The sequence below is a fragment of the Paecilomyces variotii genome, assembly GCF_004022145.1.
Source record: "Paecilomyces variotii strain CBS 101075 chromosome Unknown C8Q69scaffold_3, whole genome shotgun sequence".
NCBI classification, from domain to species: domain Eukaryota; kingdom Fungi; phylum Ascomycota; class Eurotiomycetes; order Eurotiales; family Thermoascaceae; genus Paecilomyces; species Paecilomyces variotii.
The window spans coordinates 136,167-152,847 of record NW_021167142.1 but is presented as its reverse complement, the minus strand read 5'-3'; the positions used below and the strand labels follow the sequence as shown (position 1 = coordinate 152,847).

Genomic DNA, 16,681 nt, shown 5'->3' with positions numbered 1-16,681 from the left:
TAGCTTTTCCCCCTGATAGAGTAGTTCGTGACAGTTGCGCGCGTAGTTCCTGTTCGGATGTGGTGCCATACGAGGATTACACTGACCCATACCACTTGTGCTTCAGCAACGCAACTAGAAGCATTTAGACTATTACATGAGGAAAAGATATCCCAAGGCGGTTACAAGAAAAGGCGCAAATGAGTTGGAGTAGATAGATCCTTGTAGTAATAGGACATATTAATTTTCCGTGCGACGTAAGTCTTTAAATACCTGTTTGCAGATCATGGAGATCAATGCGGCTAGGGTCCCTTGAATAGTAGTAACATATGACTCTAAATCAACGTCGCATAGACTCATGCCTGTTTGGGCTTTGCATGTACAGAACTAGGTATCTATTAGGTAGGTCTCTGATCTATTCGTATTTTCGTATTTCACAATGGACGTCTGCTGTTGGAGTTGAGACCTTCGTGAAATTGTATTAGGGACGCCCAGGCCATTTCCGACAGCACCGCCTTGTAAAATTGACATTCCGACAGAATCCTGGAATAAATTGTGCGCGATTTATCCGAGCAGAATCGTTATGCGTCATACATTTGTCGTCTCGTCTATCGGTGCACCATTGTTGCGGCATGTTGATCCGTATCAGGAGGTTAGAACAATCAGGGGCAAGCTCGGCACGTGACTTGCCACCTACTGCGGCGGTGCGACGCCGTCTCCGCTAGCTCAGCCACTCTGGAGTGTTATCTGCGTCATATACCAAGGCTGAATTGATAACTAGTAATAATAAGATCCAAGAAGTGACTCATGGACGAGTGGATAGACGGCGTGTGGCGTAGAGAAGGTGTGCTGGTCGAGTATGGATACTCTAAATAATAATGATAACAAGAATATGGTAGTGTATGGACGTCGTAGGATCTGAGCTGGCTCCATACCAAATACAGTAAAATAGTAGGATCTACGTTGTTGGCCCGCTCCGTTGAAACAGGGCTGCTAGTTACTCTACTAATTGCGCAAGGCGCTAAGCCGTTTCTTACGAGTAACTTAGCACCTTGGCATTTGAATCAAGACTCATATTTCAGCACGAAGCAAACTTCTCTCTTTTTTCTCTTGCCTCGATTTATTGCTGTCTCGTTCCCCTTGTGGAAGCCTTTTGGGATCCTCTTAGGCGTATCTTCTGATTTATGCGTAAGTTCGAACACCTGTCCTGAACCCCTTTCTACCATGCTGCACGCGTATACTTTCCCGATAAGGTATCAAGAACAGCAGCGCGTCGATCATCGCGAACGCCACGAACACTGACCCTTTTACCTGACCTAGACCGTATTAAATCGTGGGCGAAAGCTCACGCGTCCGGTAGTCCTCTCCCGACTCAGAATCCGGCAAGGAGATCGAACTTGCGACAGAAGGAAACTGAGGAACCTGCGGCCAATTCCCGCGATGTCGAACCTCCGGTGTCAGCCAACAGTACAGGCACGGTTGTTGCTACAAAGGAAGGGAATGGTGAAGACGATAAACTCAAGCAGGGCATATTTACCCGGATGAAAAATGGATCGATTCGCTTCTGCAGTCATACCAAGAGTGCTCTATGCCACTCCTGGGTCAATGTGCTGTTGGTCTTTGTCCCGGTCGGTATAGCTGTTGAGGCCGTTGGGATGAATCCTTCTATCATCTTTGCTATGAACGCCGTCGCTATCGTTCCCCTGGCGGGATTGTTGGCCCACGCTACTGAACATGTAGCAAGTCGTCTTGGTGACACCGTGGGTGCTCTGATCAACGTCACATTTGGCAATGCGGTCGAATTGATTATTTTGTGAGTCTGCACACCACCCGTGATTGACAACCGAACTTTGCTAACTTAATCTGACTAGCATGTAAGTCTCTGTAGCTGCTCTGGAGATGGCCTGACCCCAAGCTAATGTTGAGCTCTTGTCATAGTATTGCTCTAGTCAAGGTATGTGATTACTGTTCTCCCGACGATTGACTAGGTCTGACAGCCGTCCAGAATGAAATTCGAGTCGTACAAGCCTCACTACTTGGCTCAATTCTCGCCAACCTACTCCTAATTCTAGGAATGGCCTTCCTGCTGGGAGGTCTTCGATTCCAGGAACAGATATACAACAGCACTGTCACGCAGATGAGTGCTTGTTTGCTGAGTCTGAGCGTCACAAGTTTACTTCTACCGACAGCTTTCCACGCATCGTGGGCAAGCAATGCGAATGCGGATAAATATTCCCTGAAAGTCAGCCGTGGGACTAGTATTGTGAGCGTCTAATTGAGTTCGAATCTGGATCATAGTCTAATTGTTTTTAGGTCCTTCTCTTGGTCTACATTCTATACATCGTTTTCCAATTGAAGTCCCACGCATACCTCTACGCCAGTATTCCCCAGCAGATCATCGATGAGGAATCACATCCAGGTGTACTGGCGGATTTCATGAACTCCTCGGATTCGTCTGACAGCTCTACTGATGATTCTGACGATTCGAATACATCCTGGACCACGGCGAAACGCATCAGACGAGCCATGAAACATCGCAAGCGCAGAAAGTCCAATAGCTCCAAGGGGACATCATCGGATCACAAGAGTGCTCTTCGCAGTCAGACGGCAGAGGCAACCAGTGCAAGCCATTTGGATGGAGCATCCTCTCGCACAGCTGCAGACATCACTGAGGACACTCGATATGACGCGGATGATGATGCCCAGCGGTTTGCGGGCCCTCTCTCTCGAGACTTTGGGTTAGAACAAGGCAGTATCAAAAGCAAGAAGTCGCGGCGAAAGGGCAAGAAACATTCAAAGAGACATAGCAACCCCGTGAACGTTACGGATACTGCAAACGATCTGAAGATCGCGCCGCTCGATGATATATCTCAGCTTCCTCCTTTGACAACCTACCATTCGGAACCATCTGTTGAACGCAAAGTCCCGGCTCAGACAGCCGGTGCGACCGCTGACGATATTCGCAAGCGCAGAATACCATTCCCCTCAATTCCGCCTATTTTGACAAACACTGTGTTTTCTCCTCGATACCCGCCAACTGCATCTTCAGCATACCCCAGTGCTGGTCCCAGTGGCATTAAACGCACCAATTCGCTTCCTGTCCGCGCTGCCAGAATGTCTGGTGTTGGTAACGCCATGCAATTCGCCAGAACAGCTGCTCGCACGCCCAATGCCCCTCCAACGGAGACTGAACATCCTGCCGAGAGCCCAATTCCAGAAATGTCCCGTACCTCTGCCGTAGTCATGTTGTTAGTGTCAACTGCCCTGGTGGCTGTGTGCGCCGAATTTCTCGTCGATGCTATTCCTGGAATGATTGCCAGTTCCAATGTCAGCCAGGCCTTTATTGGTCTAATTATTTTGCCCATTGTTGGAAACGCAGCAGAGCACGTTACGGCTGTCAGTGTTGCAACGAAGAACAAGATGGATCTCGCCATCGGTGTCTCTGTTGGCAGTAGTATTCAAATCGGTAAGCACCTAGGCAATCTCTTGGCCCTAACAAAACAGATTATACTGACTACTTGATGCAGCTATCTTTGTCACGCCTCTCGTCGTCATTCTTGGGTGGTGCATGGACCGCGATATGTCTCTGTACTTCACCCTGTTCGAGACCGTCTGTCTTTTCGTGACGGCCTTCGTGGTCAATTTCCTCGTTCTCGATGGCAGGAGTAACTACCTCGAAGGATCTCTTTTGATCGCCGCCTACGTTATCATAGCGTGAGTTTTTTCGTATTTCCTTCGAATCGTCCAAACCAAATACCAATCTAACTTTTCTCTAGGGTCGCGGCATTTTACTATCCAAGCGACAATGATGCTAGTTCTCTTGCCTCATAGTCAAGCAAATGAATACCCGTCTCTACAGCGAAACGGGAGGCAAATAACTGTTAATGTAATTAGAGCACACCATATCTGCCTATGGCACCCTTTGCAGCGAACATATTGTGTCTTCTTTGGGGGGTTGGAGTGGTGGAAAGGACAGGACATAGAATAGAATGCAATGGTGACGGTGGTTCTGATACCTCAGCTGTCCCTTTCGAGGACGACATTGGCCTTTCCTTTCTGCTAGTAAATCAAATACATAAGTATATACGTAGAGATGCCACTGATCTAGGAAAGCTGTAATGTGGCATAGTTACCATTCAAGATCAGATTGACGATTATCGGGGTGAGTGGACGGCAGTTTAAGAGCCGGAGTTTAACGTATCAGCATGTGCATTACCAAAATTAATAATATTCTTTTTAAAAGCTTTCTCTTTAACTTAAGTTAAAGTAAATCGTAATGCCTGGAGATCAGGCAACCACATGCACAGTGCAATGATCAGGCGTCCTGTCAATACAGCTTCCTTCATCTAAAGTGGCACTATGAAGAACTTGATATACTACTTGCGGAATGGATAACTAATGGCTGACTATTTATGAAAGGGTCCCCACAGTCGACAATTGGATCAAGGGTGCTATCAATGCTTCACAGCACGATCGTTCAAATCGACAACTTGCTGGATGAGAGAGAACATATGCATGTCGTGAGGACTCGACTGCAGACCTACATTGGCTCATTCATAATCTCAACCATAGTCAACGTGGCGTGCTTCATTCCCGTGGACTAGTCTCACATCTCCACTTAAGTACAAAGAACGATTATGCTGCCAAGTAGAGTAGAGGTCTGTCACCACTATCAGGGGAATTCTCTCGCTTTTTGTCGGCAGGTAGAAGCTCCCTGACCCCTGAGATCTCAACCACTCAACATCTCAGGTGACACAGCTATTACAGCCCTCTCATACAGGTCCAGAAAACATCTCTACCATCTTCTACTCTAACCTTTCCTTCAGCTCTCAGATAGCCGGCTTGGGCCTGTCAAGAATTACATCGATGACTTTATGATCGTCGTAAGTAGCAACGGTGCGCTCGCACAAGACAGCAACGCGCTCCTTAGTTTGGAGGCCATCAGGGCAGATGAGCCAGATGACGTTGGTCATGAAGGACCGTCGGTACTCGATCATGACTTCGGGATCGTTGTGGCGATCGAATTTTGGCCCGCCAAGCCTGTGCAACGTCTCCAGGTAGTGATCCAGGATCTCCATCTCGTGGGCGCGACGGTCCTCGACACTAAGCATAGCCGTCATGTGGTACACAATGTCGTGGAAGCACGACCCGAAGTGGAAGGCCGACCAATCCAGGAACCCGATATGCCCGTCGCGTGTGAAGTAGACGTTGCCGATGTGCGTGTCGCCATGCAGCAGTGTGCGGAATCGCGGGTTACGCTCAGCATAGTAGCGATCTAGGGCCTCGAGGCATCGCTTGCCGTCCATTAGATACTCGGGCAGCTGGATTCGGCCGGGAGTTCGAACTATTTCGTCCCAGGGCGTACACATGAATCTCATGGCCGGGTCATAATTGTTCCAGATCCCTGTGGCTGTGTTAGGTGACTGGCAAGCACAAAATGAAACCCTTGGGATAGAGGAAAGTGCGCTTACATGGATGATCTTCCTGACTTTGACCCCAGTATTGCGCATGCAGACCGGCCAGCTGCCCGACGCCATCCATGACTTTCTCAACCGGATAGGAGGCAACCTCGGGGGGAAAGGTACAGCCTTCCTTGGTCAGGTCGTTCATGATGGAGATGCCCTGCTTGTCACTCGTGCTGCTCCACCAGCCCTTGGGGAAGATCATGTTGTTCACCGTAGGCGCCAGCTTAGCAAAGAATTCGGCCTCGCGCTGCGCCAGGCTGACTGTCCACGGTTGCTCCTCTATCATCTTGGGGTCGAAGACGCCCTTGATGCAGATATGCGTCGGCCTCTCATCGCTGCTTTCATGTTCGTACGCGATGGTGTAAAACAGCTTGCTGCCCGTGCCCCAAATGCTTCGCGTATTCTCAACCGACTTGATCTTGTGGCCGAGTTTGGCTCCCAGCCATTCAGGAGTCAGATCCTCAGGAATGGCTGGAAGCTGCTCACCAGCGGTTTCAGACATCTCTTTCTGCCTTTCTTTTCCCTTCTCTTCCAACTCTATCCTAGTCTGCTCAGCTGGCACGCGAAAGGGCATGGGATGAATAACGTGGGAATGACCGGGATACTTAATGAGCAGCTACAGACCCTTCCTATTTAAACACTTCTCTCGTTCATTGGATAATCAATTGCATACTAGTCTGGACTAACAGTAGTCCAGTAGCGTGGGACTATCGCGGGACGTTTAACGATTCCGTATACAGGGTTATTGACTAGTGTACTCTACTCTGCCGTCTTGTGACAAGTTCCCAAGATCTTGAAACTCATATAGACCAATCATACGTGTGAATAACGGCGGTGTAGACATCTGGAAAGTGACAAGGATACAAGACCAACACTTGGGATGGCCGGCCAGCTATTAAACCATGGATAGCTTGACTCGCTAAGACGCCTATTACTTGGGCAGATAAGGTGTAAGCTCCCTTACGGACGTATTAGTGGACTGCAAGAACCGTAGTAGAATTGCAAAACGGGAGAAACCAACCAGCGAGCCAACCAACGAGGTGGTAGTCGATGTAACTCTCCCCGGACTAGATAGACCAGGAAGTTCCGAAGAGAACAGAGTCCTGACCATCTGACCACACCTAGATATGGGTAGCAAAGACCCTAGTTCATCAACCATTTTTATATCTTCATTTTCTTTTCACCGTTTTACCACCCTACTCCGTAGTTGGCTGGGTATACGCCAAAATTAGGGCTAGGGCAATTAAGCATGGTTAGAATACAGATTATTCAAAATTGAGAATGCCTAGCGGGTGTACGTTTGGAAAATAGATTTATTTAGATCTTAAGCTTAGATCCGTGCAGAATGCGCCAATTGAATGAGTTGTACTCTATACTAGACCCTCGGAATCTGCCCGCGGACGGTCCGGCCCGTCTGGGTCTTAAAAGCCCCTGCCCCATGCTACTTACTAGTGACAGTTAGCAGTATTCGGATTACGCCCTTGATCCTAGATTTCATGACCGCTATGGGCTGGTTGTGGTGGGTTCTTTTACGAAAAAATGAAGTTATCGACAATAGATGTCAGGCACTCGACTAGAAGGACTCAGGAGAAATCTCCTCTTAGTGTCTCTGGATACTGACAATACAGTCTATCTTCTAGATCCTTCTTGGCTATGTTAGCCACAATACTACAATTCTTTCAGCAGTCTTACTATGTAGCGATTACGCTATCGATGATATTAGCTAATAACATTATACTCTGCCGTCTCTATGCCGTCTCTACGCCGTCTCTATCGACAAGGTTTCTGGATTAGAGCGGGAAAATAAAATTACTGTAGAATCGTCTGCTTGGCTCAGACGCTAGGAGTTTCCAAACGAATGTTCGGTGGTCCCATAAGGTAGATGGCCTTTCCGATTTGGTTTTTACCCTGGATACACATCAACAATAAGTATAACGTGCACCTTGAGGTTGGGAGAGAGCGAGAGAGAGAGAGATAATTTTCGCGAAGAAGGAGGGAGCTTTTCTATAGGAAGTTCCATCAAAAGGGCGGTTCTACAACCATGGCTAAAGATCTAACTACAACTAAGTATACCCTCGGGCTGCTGGTGCTAACCATCGTCTTTACCATCCTATCAAGCATCGTGGCGGGCCTGCGATTCTATGTTCGCATCTCAATGCGATCGTTTGCTGTCGAGGATTGGATGATGCTTGCCGGATGGGTGAGTCTTGCATTGCTCTGATCGCCGGACACATCTGGATTGCGAACGGCTACCTGACTCTCTTTCTAGATCCTCAACCTGGCACACAATGCCTCTGTCATGGTTCTGTCGTTCAGCGGAATCGGGTCGCACGATGACATTATCACGGTCGGTATGCAGTACAAGATAGGGTTGTGGACGATTATCTGGCAGTTCATATACGTCTTGGACGGGCCCCTTATCAAATCGAGCATTATCTGGACGCTGCTCCGGATTGCCAACAACTTGACGAGCAAGATATATCGAAATATCCTGTGGGCACTGTTCGCGCTGGGCTGGATCGTCTGGCAGATATCATGGCCCGTGGCGATTTTCCAGTGCAAACCTGTATCAGCAGCATGGGGTCACCCAGGAGACTGCACCTCGGGCCAGACAGTCATTCTGAATGTGTCGTACTTTGTTTCGGCGGTCAACATCTTTACCGATATATGCACCGCACTGGTGCCCTGCTTTTTGCTCCGCCACCTCCAGATGCGCTGGAAGATTAAGGTCATCACGATGGGAATCCTGTCGCTCGGTGCCTTTGCGTCGGTGGCTACTACTATCCGCATAACCTACACCTGGGCTTATACTGCGCCTTCTGAGAGATTCTGTATATCCCCCCTCCCTCTCTCCCTTCTTTAGAGGGAAAAGAAGACTCCATGAAGAGACAGAAAGCTGATGACTGGCGCTACAGACACAATCGGCAAAATTGTCATGTTGACAGTGCTCGAGTGCGACTTGGGCATCATCGCGGGCTCCATGCCCATGCTGCGCCCTCTCTTCCGCAATCTTTCACCCTCATATGGCGCGAGCTCAATGACGCCCGGCAAGTCCCGAGACATCAACTTGAGGACCATTGGCGGCACCGGCGGGCGTAGTCATATCAAGCTGTCCAACAACGATACTAGAATGGGGGATGAGCAGGACTACCATTTTCAGGACAAGGAAAGCAGTGGTGACGACGAGTCGACGCGCCATATCATTCGCGTCACCCGCGAAATCAAACAAGATAGTGTCTCAGATCGAGGCGTGCCTCATCAGTTTCAGGTTGCCATCTCGGGGTGCGATGGCCCAGGCCACAAATCCGACGTGCAAGGCCCTCGATATTATTGACACTGTGGCGACGAGGTCATCAGCGCTGACATGAACTTGTGCTTCACCACTTTTTTTTTGTTTCTTTTCTATGTAATTTAGCACCGCCTGTTTGCATCACTGTCCTTATCGATCCGCCTCTGTAATGAACAGAGGTGTGTCCAGAAGAGAAGTGTTTCGGGGATAAGAGTTTGATCGATTTGTAAAATCACTAACCAGCTAATTTTTGGGATTCATACTACACCACCACTATTTATATAGACCAAAAAAAAAAAATTCAGATCGAACTCAAGGACCCTTGGTTTGAAGCTTGCGGAGTATATACTAAAGTTAATCTTTGGCCGGACGAAAGTCTCTGCCAAATGCCCTAAAGTAAATGGATATTTCAACTTGCGCAACTCACCGGCTTCTTCAGGACATGAACCTCATCAATGAATGAACAGTTTCTGATAAGCACATACGACCATAGGGTGTGGAAAACAGGGCTTCCCGTCCGCTCAGCCGTACTTAAGCCACACGCCGGCAGGTTAGTAGTTGGGTGGGTGACCACCAGCGAATCCCTGCTGTTGTATGTTTTTATTTTTTTTACTCACGAAGCGTATGAACAGATGTATGCATAGTCTGGTATAGAATGTCATATGAGAAATTCAGGTGGTGGTGGTGGATGGATACCAGATCACGGAACGACTAGTAGCGTTATGTATTTGAGTCCAACTTTCTGTACATTCCAGTTAGATATAAGCAAAGTGACTGTGACGGAGTATTGGTAAATCCGAATCCATATTTTAGGCAGCATCAGCTTGCATCAGCTTATCTACCAAGTTCGGTGCGGTCATTTAAGTAGTAAGTAATCAGTCTAGAAGCCACAAAAATATACGTTCTACTATCGTGCCGTTATGAGAATGAAGGACATTGCCGCAGCACCTACGATGTCCGAGCAAAAAGCTCTCGACCAACAGTCAGGTGCGATACACTCCGAACCAGCTCAAATCTATGGAGATGAAGGGGTTCCTCACGACTCGGACGACGAGCCCATGGTCTATGAGACACCCCAAGACTATGCCACCTCAGCGCGCCAGGAGCGTGACCGCCTCATCGCTGAGGGCGCTGATCCTAATTCTGTTATTCTCCAAAGCGAACTACGCAATCATATCTTACGACAAGAAGGCGAATCCTCTGCCGACTTTGCGAAGCGTTATGCTGAGACTATGAAAGACATGATTGATCGCGGTGTTTCTATTCTAAATGATCAGTGTATTGCTGATGTGGTGGCATCCGGATTTAGAACTGCAGATGGAAGGTTTTTTGATCTAGGCCCAGGATCGGGCGCAACAAAGAGGGAATTTCGAGAATTTAGTCAGTGGTTTCCAGAGATGTCGGAAGAAGGACGGATTCACGAGGTGCCGGAGAAGTGGTTGAAGTTTGAGAAGCCAGCCAAAGGGTGATTTGATTGTAACAGCGGGGACAGGCCGTGATCATGAATTGGTGATGATAAGTCTCAGGTCTTCTAATAATACCGTGGTCTCCTTGCCGGTACTCACAAGTACTTACCTTTGTTTCATTGCAAAGACATCTATAGAGAACTGTGAGCCTAATAACTGAACCTTAGTAAGCACCCAGTCCCGTGCTTGGCCCCATGGGGAAGTAACGTGGGGGGCCAATCGGGCTCTCGGAGACTCGATCTAGCTTCTCCGGTTGCTTGGAGAACTAGATAATTGAACCGAAACCTATCAGCTATTTATGCTCCACGATGGAAGAGACGGGTAGGGATTCGTCGTCTTTGGGCAGAAGTGAGATAAGTACACACTTGTGCCGAGGAACAGGCCCTGTGGCTCGGAAGATTGTCGGACAGCACCGAGCTAGGTTCTCAAGCTCTACTAGTACGACTGAATCAACCGATGTGTGACTGAACCTGCAGTATGATGGGCAAGGCAGACTTCTGACTATCAAAATGTCGTCACAAGCGGCACAGGTGGTGATATGACCTTGGCCCCCACGGTTGCGCGACCGCGTCGCGTTTTCCTACTCTCCTTGCTCTCGCACTCACCCTAACTCACCCTGGGCGCTTAATTTCGACTCATGTTTACCAACCAAGCACCCTGTAATCCAGCACTTGACGGTTATATATATAGAATTACCAGGGGCCAGGGATACCCTAATGCAGACAAAGCGAGACGCTGTCCGGTAGAAAAAGAAAAGAAAGCGGAATATACCCCCCCACCCCCAGTCCCTTTGCTTCGAGCGTTAGCCTATGCCTTGAGGGTTGCTACCATAATTATCTATCTGAATATACATCACCTGCCACTTGATAGACCACTGTTAGCTATTGGTGATAGCGCCGCTTATAGCTCGTTTTACTTGGATAACCAATAGGCAAGTAACTGTGATGAGAGGGATACGCCAACTCTTGCGCCTCAAGTCTAGTCCTGGCAAATGATCGATTGTAAATAAGCGCCTACTTATCAAGTGTTCGCAAGTTGCTACTACACTGGGTTACAGGGTTATGAGAAGAATGCGACCTGTCGCAGATACTATACTTGCCTTTCGAATATAGAGATAATTATGCATATTCATGTTCCATATAACCCATGTTGCATTTCTCATACACAATTAGATAGGTTAACTTGCCGCTGTTCTAAAGATTAGAGGATGTTTAGGATGTTTCAGCTATACCCGGATAAAATACTATCTATCCAGTGTTGCTATTGCAGTACACTAATGCAATATTAGCTGTAGAGGTATTTCTTTCGTGACTATTCTAAGTAGCTACGCGCTAAGTTGATTTACAGTCAAACCACTAAGCTTCCTCGGAATGGTTTTAACTAGGATCGATAAAACAACTTCTAATGCAAGACTTTCACGCTTTTATCCTATTAGGTATCCCAGCGCTAATGAACAGAAATAGGAACGAGATTGGCCGTATTTTGTTGATCACTCATACCCATTTTCATCCATACTAATTGGCTCCAAGCTGTTATAAGTTGTTTCCTTATTAATGATATATATAGTAAAGGAGAGGATATATAAAGGAAGTCTTTCTCCCCAAATATTATTACAGCTTTAGATCACTTTTACCTAATATCCTCTGATCTATTTACTTGATCTATTTGCTTGACCAAAAATCTTTTCTTCTTTCTATTCAAAAATGAACAAGTCACAATCATCTTCCCCTGCTCAGCCACCAATGGGTCCTAAAGAACGAGCTCTTGCGATCAAGAAAGCCCAGGAGGAAGCCTTGGCCCAACTGCCAGTGGATACACTCTACGTTATCCTTTATATACGATCAGATCCTCCTCAACCAAACGATTTCCACTGGGGTTACTACTTCCACACAAGTCCCCAGGGAGGCGTGAAACATCATATAACAAACATAGGTGGCGGATGGATATCGGATCACGGACGGACTCGTGGCGTATTTAAGTCCAACTTTCTGTGCACTCTGGTTAGGATCGCAACCGTTCCAAAAGCAAACCACAGTCGACTGGATCAAATCATGAAATCTCGTGATGGAGATCTCAATGCAATTCCCGGTGTGACTTGCCGGGTCTGGTTGATGACTATCTTGCAAACACTGATTCAGCATGGGATCGTCCGTTGCAGTGACGTCGATGCACTGCAGCAGGAGTGCATGGAGTTTGGAAACAGATACAGCCTTGGGGCTGCAAACAATGACCAGCCGCGGCCGGTCGTTGAATCAAGGCTCTGTGTTTAAATATGGAACATAGCTAAAGCTCACTGTGGGGAAGAGAGGAATTGTTTAGATCTCTTGTGCTTGTTGTTCATTATCTTTGGTTATAACCGGACATGTCTTATTCCCCCGAACTCCTTGAACTGTACTTACTCTGTCCTTGAAGGTCAATGTAGTATGCAAGATTATATCTATCTGTGACTGTTACTCGGGATTTCTTCTGCTACGTTATGAATAAAATCTAACTTGTATATCCCGTATAATGATAGTCCTCATCTACCTTTTTCTAGTCTGAGTTATTATACTTTAGCTTGGACCTGGAGACAGTTACTGTCTATACTCCTATATGAACTATGAAAAGGGTAGATATTAATAGCATCACAAATATCTTATTATAAAGCTATATAAGAATCAACGGTCAATAGGTTTAAAGCGATGTCGCTTTGTAACTCATCGAGGTACTGATTTCCACCCATCCAAGAGGCCACTTGGAACCACCAGCTATTTCTTCCAAACCGCATCGCCGTTGTGAATTCCCAATATTCAGGATACCAGCCTGCCGATTCCCAATCAAGGAATCCAGACAGGTGTCCATCATCGCCAACAAGAATGTTGTGAGCTTTGAAATCTCCATGAGTAAACACTATCCGATAGTGGCGTTCTTGTAGCTTCTTTGCGCGTAAAAGGGCGTCTTCATATTCTGCGACGGATTTAAACCCATGTGCTGAAGCAGGAGATAAGAGATATCTGTGAAATTCCTCCTGGTCTGCAAAAGGACCCATAACGTGATGAGGAACGCGTGAGCTTCGAATTTTGGTTCCAATAGGAGAGCAAATGATCTCTTGGCTAGGAGGATGCCATAGACGCATGGATTGAACGCATATTTTCAATTCTTCCAGCCAGGGTTCTTCAGCATCAGGTTGCAACTCGTCCATTGAATTCTCGAGGGGAACACCCGGCAGTCTCGTCATTAGGATTGAAAAAAACGCATTGAATGGATCATTTGGGTGTTCGCCGCAGCTTATGAGTCTGGGAACAGGCATTCCAGCAGCTCTTGCCATTTGCATGGAGATAGCTTCCTCGAGGCTCGTCCGATCTGTCCATTTCATAACAAGTCCAAACGGTAGTTGCACAATACTGGCATCAAAATGAATGCCAAACCAAGAACAGTACCATCGAGAAAAATGATATAGGGCTTTATGGACGATACCCCATAGTATTCTGACGGTTTTGCTTGGTACATGTGGTACAGGCGGTGTGGTCTGAAGGATTCTGGGCGGCATCGGCCGTGGCCAAGTGTAATCCGGTTGTAAAATTGACGGGATGAATGATTTGATCATTTTTTTTGTATAGGTCAAGATGGAGTGCAAGTGACGACAAACATACCAGGTTGGATGCCAAAGATTGAGTCTTGCAAACGTGTGTTGTACTGATCCTGGCTACGTGGCAGGAGAAGCTAGTTAGAGCTGAAGGCGGTGTTCTCTTGTGGGGCAGCTGTACTTACCGATAGGACTATCCCCTATTGGTCCTGGAACAGACCTCTGTCAGCGAGATATAGAATAATACAATTGACTTAACATATAAGACGTGACAAAGTGGAAACGGGAGTAGGGGTAGATAAGAGCATTTACTTGGCTTGAGAGGGCTGTACATGAGACATTCGGCATTCAAGCGCGTAGTACTTCCTAACTATATAGTCTAGGTTTTGCAAGATATGAAGGCAGGCGTCACTAGGTTCATTTATTTTCGAACGCCATGCACTTGAAACTATTCATTATATAGCTTTAACTTCTAGGTTTCCCACATCAGAATATTCAAGCTCATCAGTGAATAAACAATTTCAACAAGCACATACGACCATAGGGTGTGGAAAATAGGGCTTCCCGTCCGCTCAGCCGTACTCAAGCCACACGCCGGCAGGTTAGTAGTTGGGTGGGTGACCACCAGCGAATCCCTGCTGTTGTATGTTTTTTTGTCTTTGCTTTTCATTCAACATCTGTTCCTATGTCAGTTTGACAAGTCGCGTAGAGTAGAAATCGAGCCGGCATGTTGATTGATGTAGGCTATTGTTTTGAAGTATTGCAGCGCAGTACACGTCGATGTTTCATTTATGGTTTCATTGGGTCTTGTTCGACTTTTGACTGAAACCGCAAGACATGCCTAATAGGCCCATATTTTCAATAGATAGTGTCTAGAGGAAGTGAAAGTGTCAAATGGGGCCGTGTCCCCGGTATATCAGGGTCAACCATGTAATGGCATACTGTCCTTCGAGATCAGATAGTATGTTTTCCCCAGCTCAGAATCCCGAGAATGCATGTGACATGAGGCACGAACGATGGAATATCATCACTGTATACTGCTATATACGAAGGCTGGTTCGTTCCCACTTGGAAGTTTATCATGGCCTAAAAAAAGGGCCATGGCGCTTCCACAGATGCTGCAGCTCAGGCAAGTTGAACTCTAAAGGTTAGCTCCAGCAGTAGCTGATATATTGCAAACATAGGATTGCCTGTTTTGAAGGCTTCTTCTCTTCTGTCGTCGTAGATTGATACGCCCCGACCTTTTGATGTTGATATCGAACTCGGAAAAGATCAGTCACTAATATGATTAACTGTTCTATTTTCATATGGGCCTTGTGCTGAAAGGCCATAAAAGAAACCATGTGGTACTAAAACCCCCAGAAGCTTCAATATAAAGAACGTTCTAGCCAGTTATATAAAAACCCTTTAGACTACAAGCACAGGGAAGCCAGTAATCCTAATTTAATCTATATCTTGGCTATAGAGCTAGCGGTGAACGGGCCCGTTTTATCATCTGAGGTATCCTATTTCTCGGACTAACTTGCTGATAAATAGAAGTTCAATTCTTTACTCTCTACCCGGGAGAAAGGAATTGAAATCTTTCACTCATTACTCTTTAAATCCGTCATTATGGTTCATGGCTTGTTCGCCGTATCTCCTGAATGATTTTTTGAATAGCATAGGCTGAAATTGATCTTTGACCGGACAAAGTCTCTGTCAAATGTTCTGCCACAAGGCCAGCTACATCTTGGTAACAGTAGATTATATTCGCATTACCGTAGCTTTAACATCTAGGTTCCCACATCAGTCAGAGGCCCCTTTATCAATGAATAAATAATTCTCGTTAAGAATATACGACCATAGGGTGTGGAAAATGGCTTCCCATCCGATCAGCCGTACTTAAGCCACATATTCCGCACAGTTAATTGTTGAGAAGCCCTATACAACTTTGAAGTCTCTAAAGTGATGGTAAGAGGACTCTCAAAGTGAGCATATCCGTCGTCGGAATTGACCTCATTGCGGTTTTATCCGAGCGCTGCCAGTCCATTGCATAATCGTATACTTTCACGATTTTCCTCTGCCCGAGCCGACGAACACGGCCTACGGCCTGTTGTACATACCGGTCTAAGGTAGGAATATCCCACAAGTGCATATTCCGGCAAAGACTTTGCAAGTTCGAACCAGCAGAGTTCACGTAAAACGAACAAATAAGAACATAATAGGAGTTACGCTGGGTGCAGAACTTCTGGACCAATATCTCCCTCTCAAAATGATCTAATTCGGCATGGAAGATGTGAGCATCAATCCCACAGAGGTGAAGTGCGGCTCCGATGAAAAACTGTTGCGCAGGATTAATGCACCACACAACACTCTTCATGTTGTTTTTGTCATATAGTCTCCGATTCCCTTGGTGATCCTTAATAGAATCGCTCCGTAAGATTAGACATATAGAAAATAAGCAAATTATCAACGCGGAAATTCCACATATCGGCGACATTCCTTCCAGCAAGAATGAGCTGGCCTCATCTGCGTGGTTGTGTTTGCTGCCTGCTGCTGCCCATTCTGACCAGGATTCTGGAACGTGCTTCCGCTTCTTATTGAGTGCTATTTGGACTGGTCCTGGTTTGCGTTCACGAAGACAAATATTGCGTGCAGCAGGTACCTTGGAATTTTTTTAATCGTTTGCACAGCAAAAAAAGGAGGCTGTTGTTGTGTGTTTTGATGTGCTGTAGGTAGGTGTGTTAATTGGCAAGGCGCTGTACCTTGGCCGCGAGCTCCTCTTTCTCCGAACTGCATAGCTCAATTGTTTCCAACGAAGACCCTTCGCCGCACATCATCTGTATATAAGGCATCGCCGATTATAGAAGATTGTAAGGCTGTCAACGACCGCCTTGACCCCAGAGGCCGGAAAAGGTTCTCATAAGATGACCAGAGG

The 16,681-nt window shown here is 46.7% G+C and overlaps 6 protein-coding genes across 6 annotated transcripts; 4 read left to right on the top strand and 2 right to left on the bottom strand.

Moving 5' to 3' along the window:
• Positions 1-892: 892 nt before the first annotated feature.
• C8Q69DRAFT_460414 (membrane bound cation transporter) lies at positions 893-4,074 on the top strand. Its single transcript, XM_028630156.1, has 7 exons — positions 893-1,167; positions 1,300-1,792; positions 1,918-1,933; positions 1,985-2,242; positions 2,293-3,445; positions 3,507-3,693; positions 3,756-4,074. The coding sequence occupies exons 1-7, from the start codon at positions 1,164-1,166 to the stop codon at positions 3,808-3,810; spliced, it is 2,166 nt and encodes a 721-aa protein (XP_028486218.1). The 5' UTR covers positions 893-1,163; the 3' UTR covers positions 3,811-4,074.
• Positions 4,075-4,808: 734 nt separating this feature from the next.
• C8Q69DRAFT_505464 (kinase-like domain-containing protein) lies at positions 4,809-5,946 on the bottom strand (the record flags this gene model as incomplete). Its single annotated transcript, XM_028632708.1, has 2 exons — positions 4,809-5,383; positions 5,451-5,946. 2 exons carry the CDS (start codon positions 5,944-5,946, stop codon positions 4,809-4,811), a joined length of 1,071 nt encoding a protein of 356 aa, XP_028486217.1.
• Positions 5,947-7,099: 1,153 nt separating this feature from the next.
• C8Q69DRAFT_460409 (hypothetical protein) lies at positions 7,100-9,206 on the top strand. Its single transcript, XM_028630155.1, has 3 exons — positions 7,100-7,644; positions 7,714-8,275; positions 8,360-9,206. Exons 1-3 carry the CDS (start codon positions 7,486-7,488, stop codon positions 8,776-8,778), a joined length of 1,140 nt encoding a protein of 379 aa, XP_028486216.1. The 5' UTR covers positions 7,100-7,485; the 3' UTR covers positions 8,779-9,206.
• Positions 9,207-9,520: 314 nt separating this feature from the next.
• On the top strand, positions 9,521-10,393 carry C8Q69DRAFT_460406 (hypothetical protein). Its single transcript, XM_028630154.1, has one exon. It carries the CDS (start codon positions 9,654-9,656, stop codon positions 10,200-10,202), a length of 549 nt encoding a protein of 182 aa, XP_028486215.1. The 5' UTR covers positions 9,521-9,653; the 3' UTR covers positions 10,203-10,393.
• A 1,314-nt stretch (positions 10,394-11,707) lies between these two features.
• On the top strand, positions 11,708-12,783 carry C8Q69DRAFT_460403 (hypothetical protein). Its single transcript, XM_028630153.1, has one exon. It carries the CDS (start codon positions 11,903-11,905, stop codon positions 12,467-12,469), a length of 567 nt encoding a protein of 188 aa, XP_028486214.1. The 5' UTR covers positions 11,708-11,902; the 3' UTR covers positions 12,470-12,783.
• C8Q69DRAFT_497034 (kinase-like domain-containing protein) lies at positions 12,765-13,971 on the bottom strand. The gene is made up of 2 exons (XM_028632276.1): positions 13,950-13,971; positions 12,765-13,884 (listed from the first exon to the last, which is right to left on the bottom strand). The coding sequence occupies exon 2, from the start codon at positions 13,783-13,785 to the stop codon at positions 12,838-12,840; it is 948 nt and encodes a 315-aa protein (XP_028486213.1). The 5' UTR covers positions 13,786-13,884; positions 13,950-13,971; the 3' UTR covers positions 12,765-12,837.
• Positions 13,972-16,681: the final 2,710 nt, after the last annotated feature.

Excerpts from the sequence above, each read along its gene's own strand:
- C8Q69DRAFT_460414 (XM_028630156.1), top strand. Across the intron at positions 2,243-2,292 it reads TCAGCCGTGGGACTAGTATT|GTCCTTCTCTTGGTCTACAT; the intron begins GTGAGCGTCTAA and ends AATTGTTTTTAG. Across the intron at positions 3,694-3,755 it reads GCCGCCTACGTTATCATAGC|GGTCGCGGCATTTTACTATC; the intron begins GTGAGTTTTTTC and ends ACTTTTCTCTAG.
- C8Q69DRAFT_460409 (XM_028630155.1), top strand. The coding sequence starts at position 7,486 with ATGGCTAAAGATCTAACTACAACTAAGTATACCCTCGGGCTGCTGGTG. Across the intron at positions 7,645-7,713 it reads GGATGATGCTTGCCGGATGG|ATCCTCAACCTGGCACACAA; the intron begins GTGAGTCTTGCA and ends CTCTCTTTCTAG. Across the intron at positions 8,276-8,359 it reads TGCGCCTTCTGAGAGATTCT|ACACAATCGGCAAAATTGTC; the intron begins GTATATCCCCCC and ends CTGGCGCTACAG.
- C8Q69DRAFT_460406 (XM_028630154.1), top strand. The coding sequence starts at position 9,654 with ATGAGAATGAAGGACATTGCCGCAGCACCTACGATGTCCGAGCAAAAA.
- C8Q69DRAFT_460403 (XM_028630153.1), top strand. The coding sequence starts at position 11,903 with ATGAACAAGTCACAATCATCTTCCCCTGCTCAGCCACCAATGGGTCCT.
- C8Q69DRAFT_497034 (XM_028632276.1), bottom strand. The coding sequence starts at position 13,785 with ATGATCAAATCATTCATCCCGTCAATTTTACAACCGGATTACACTTGG.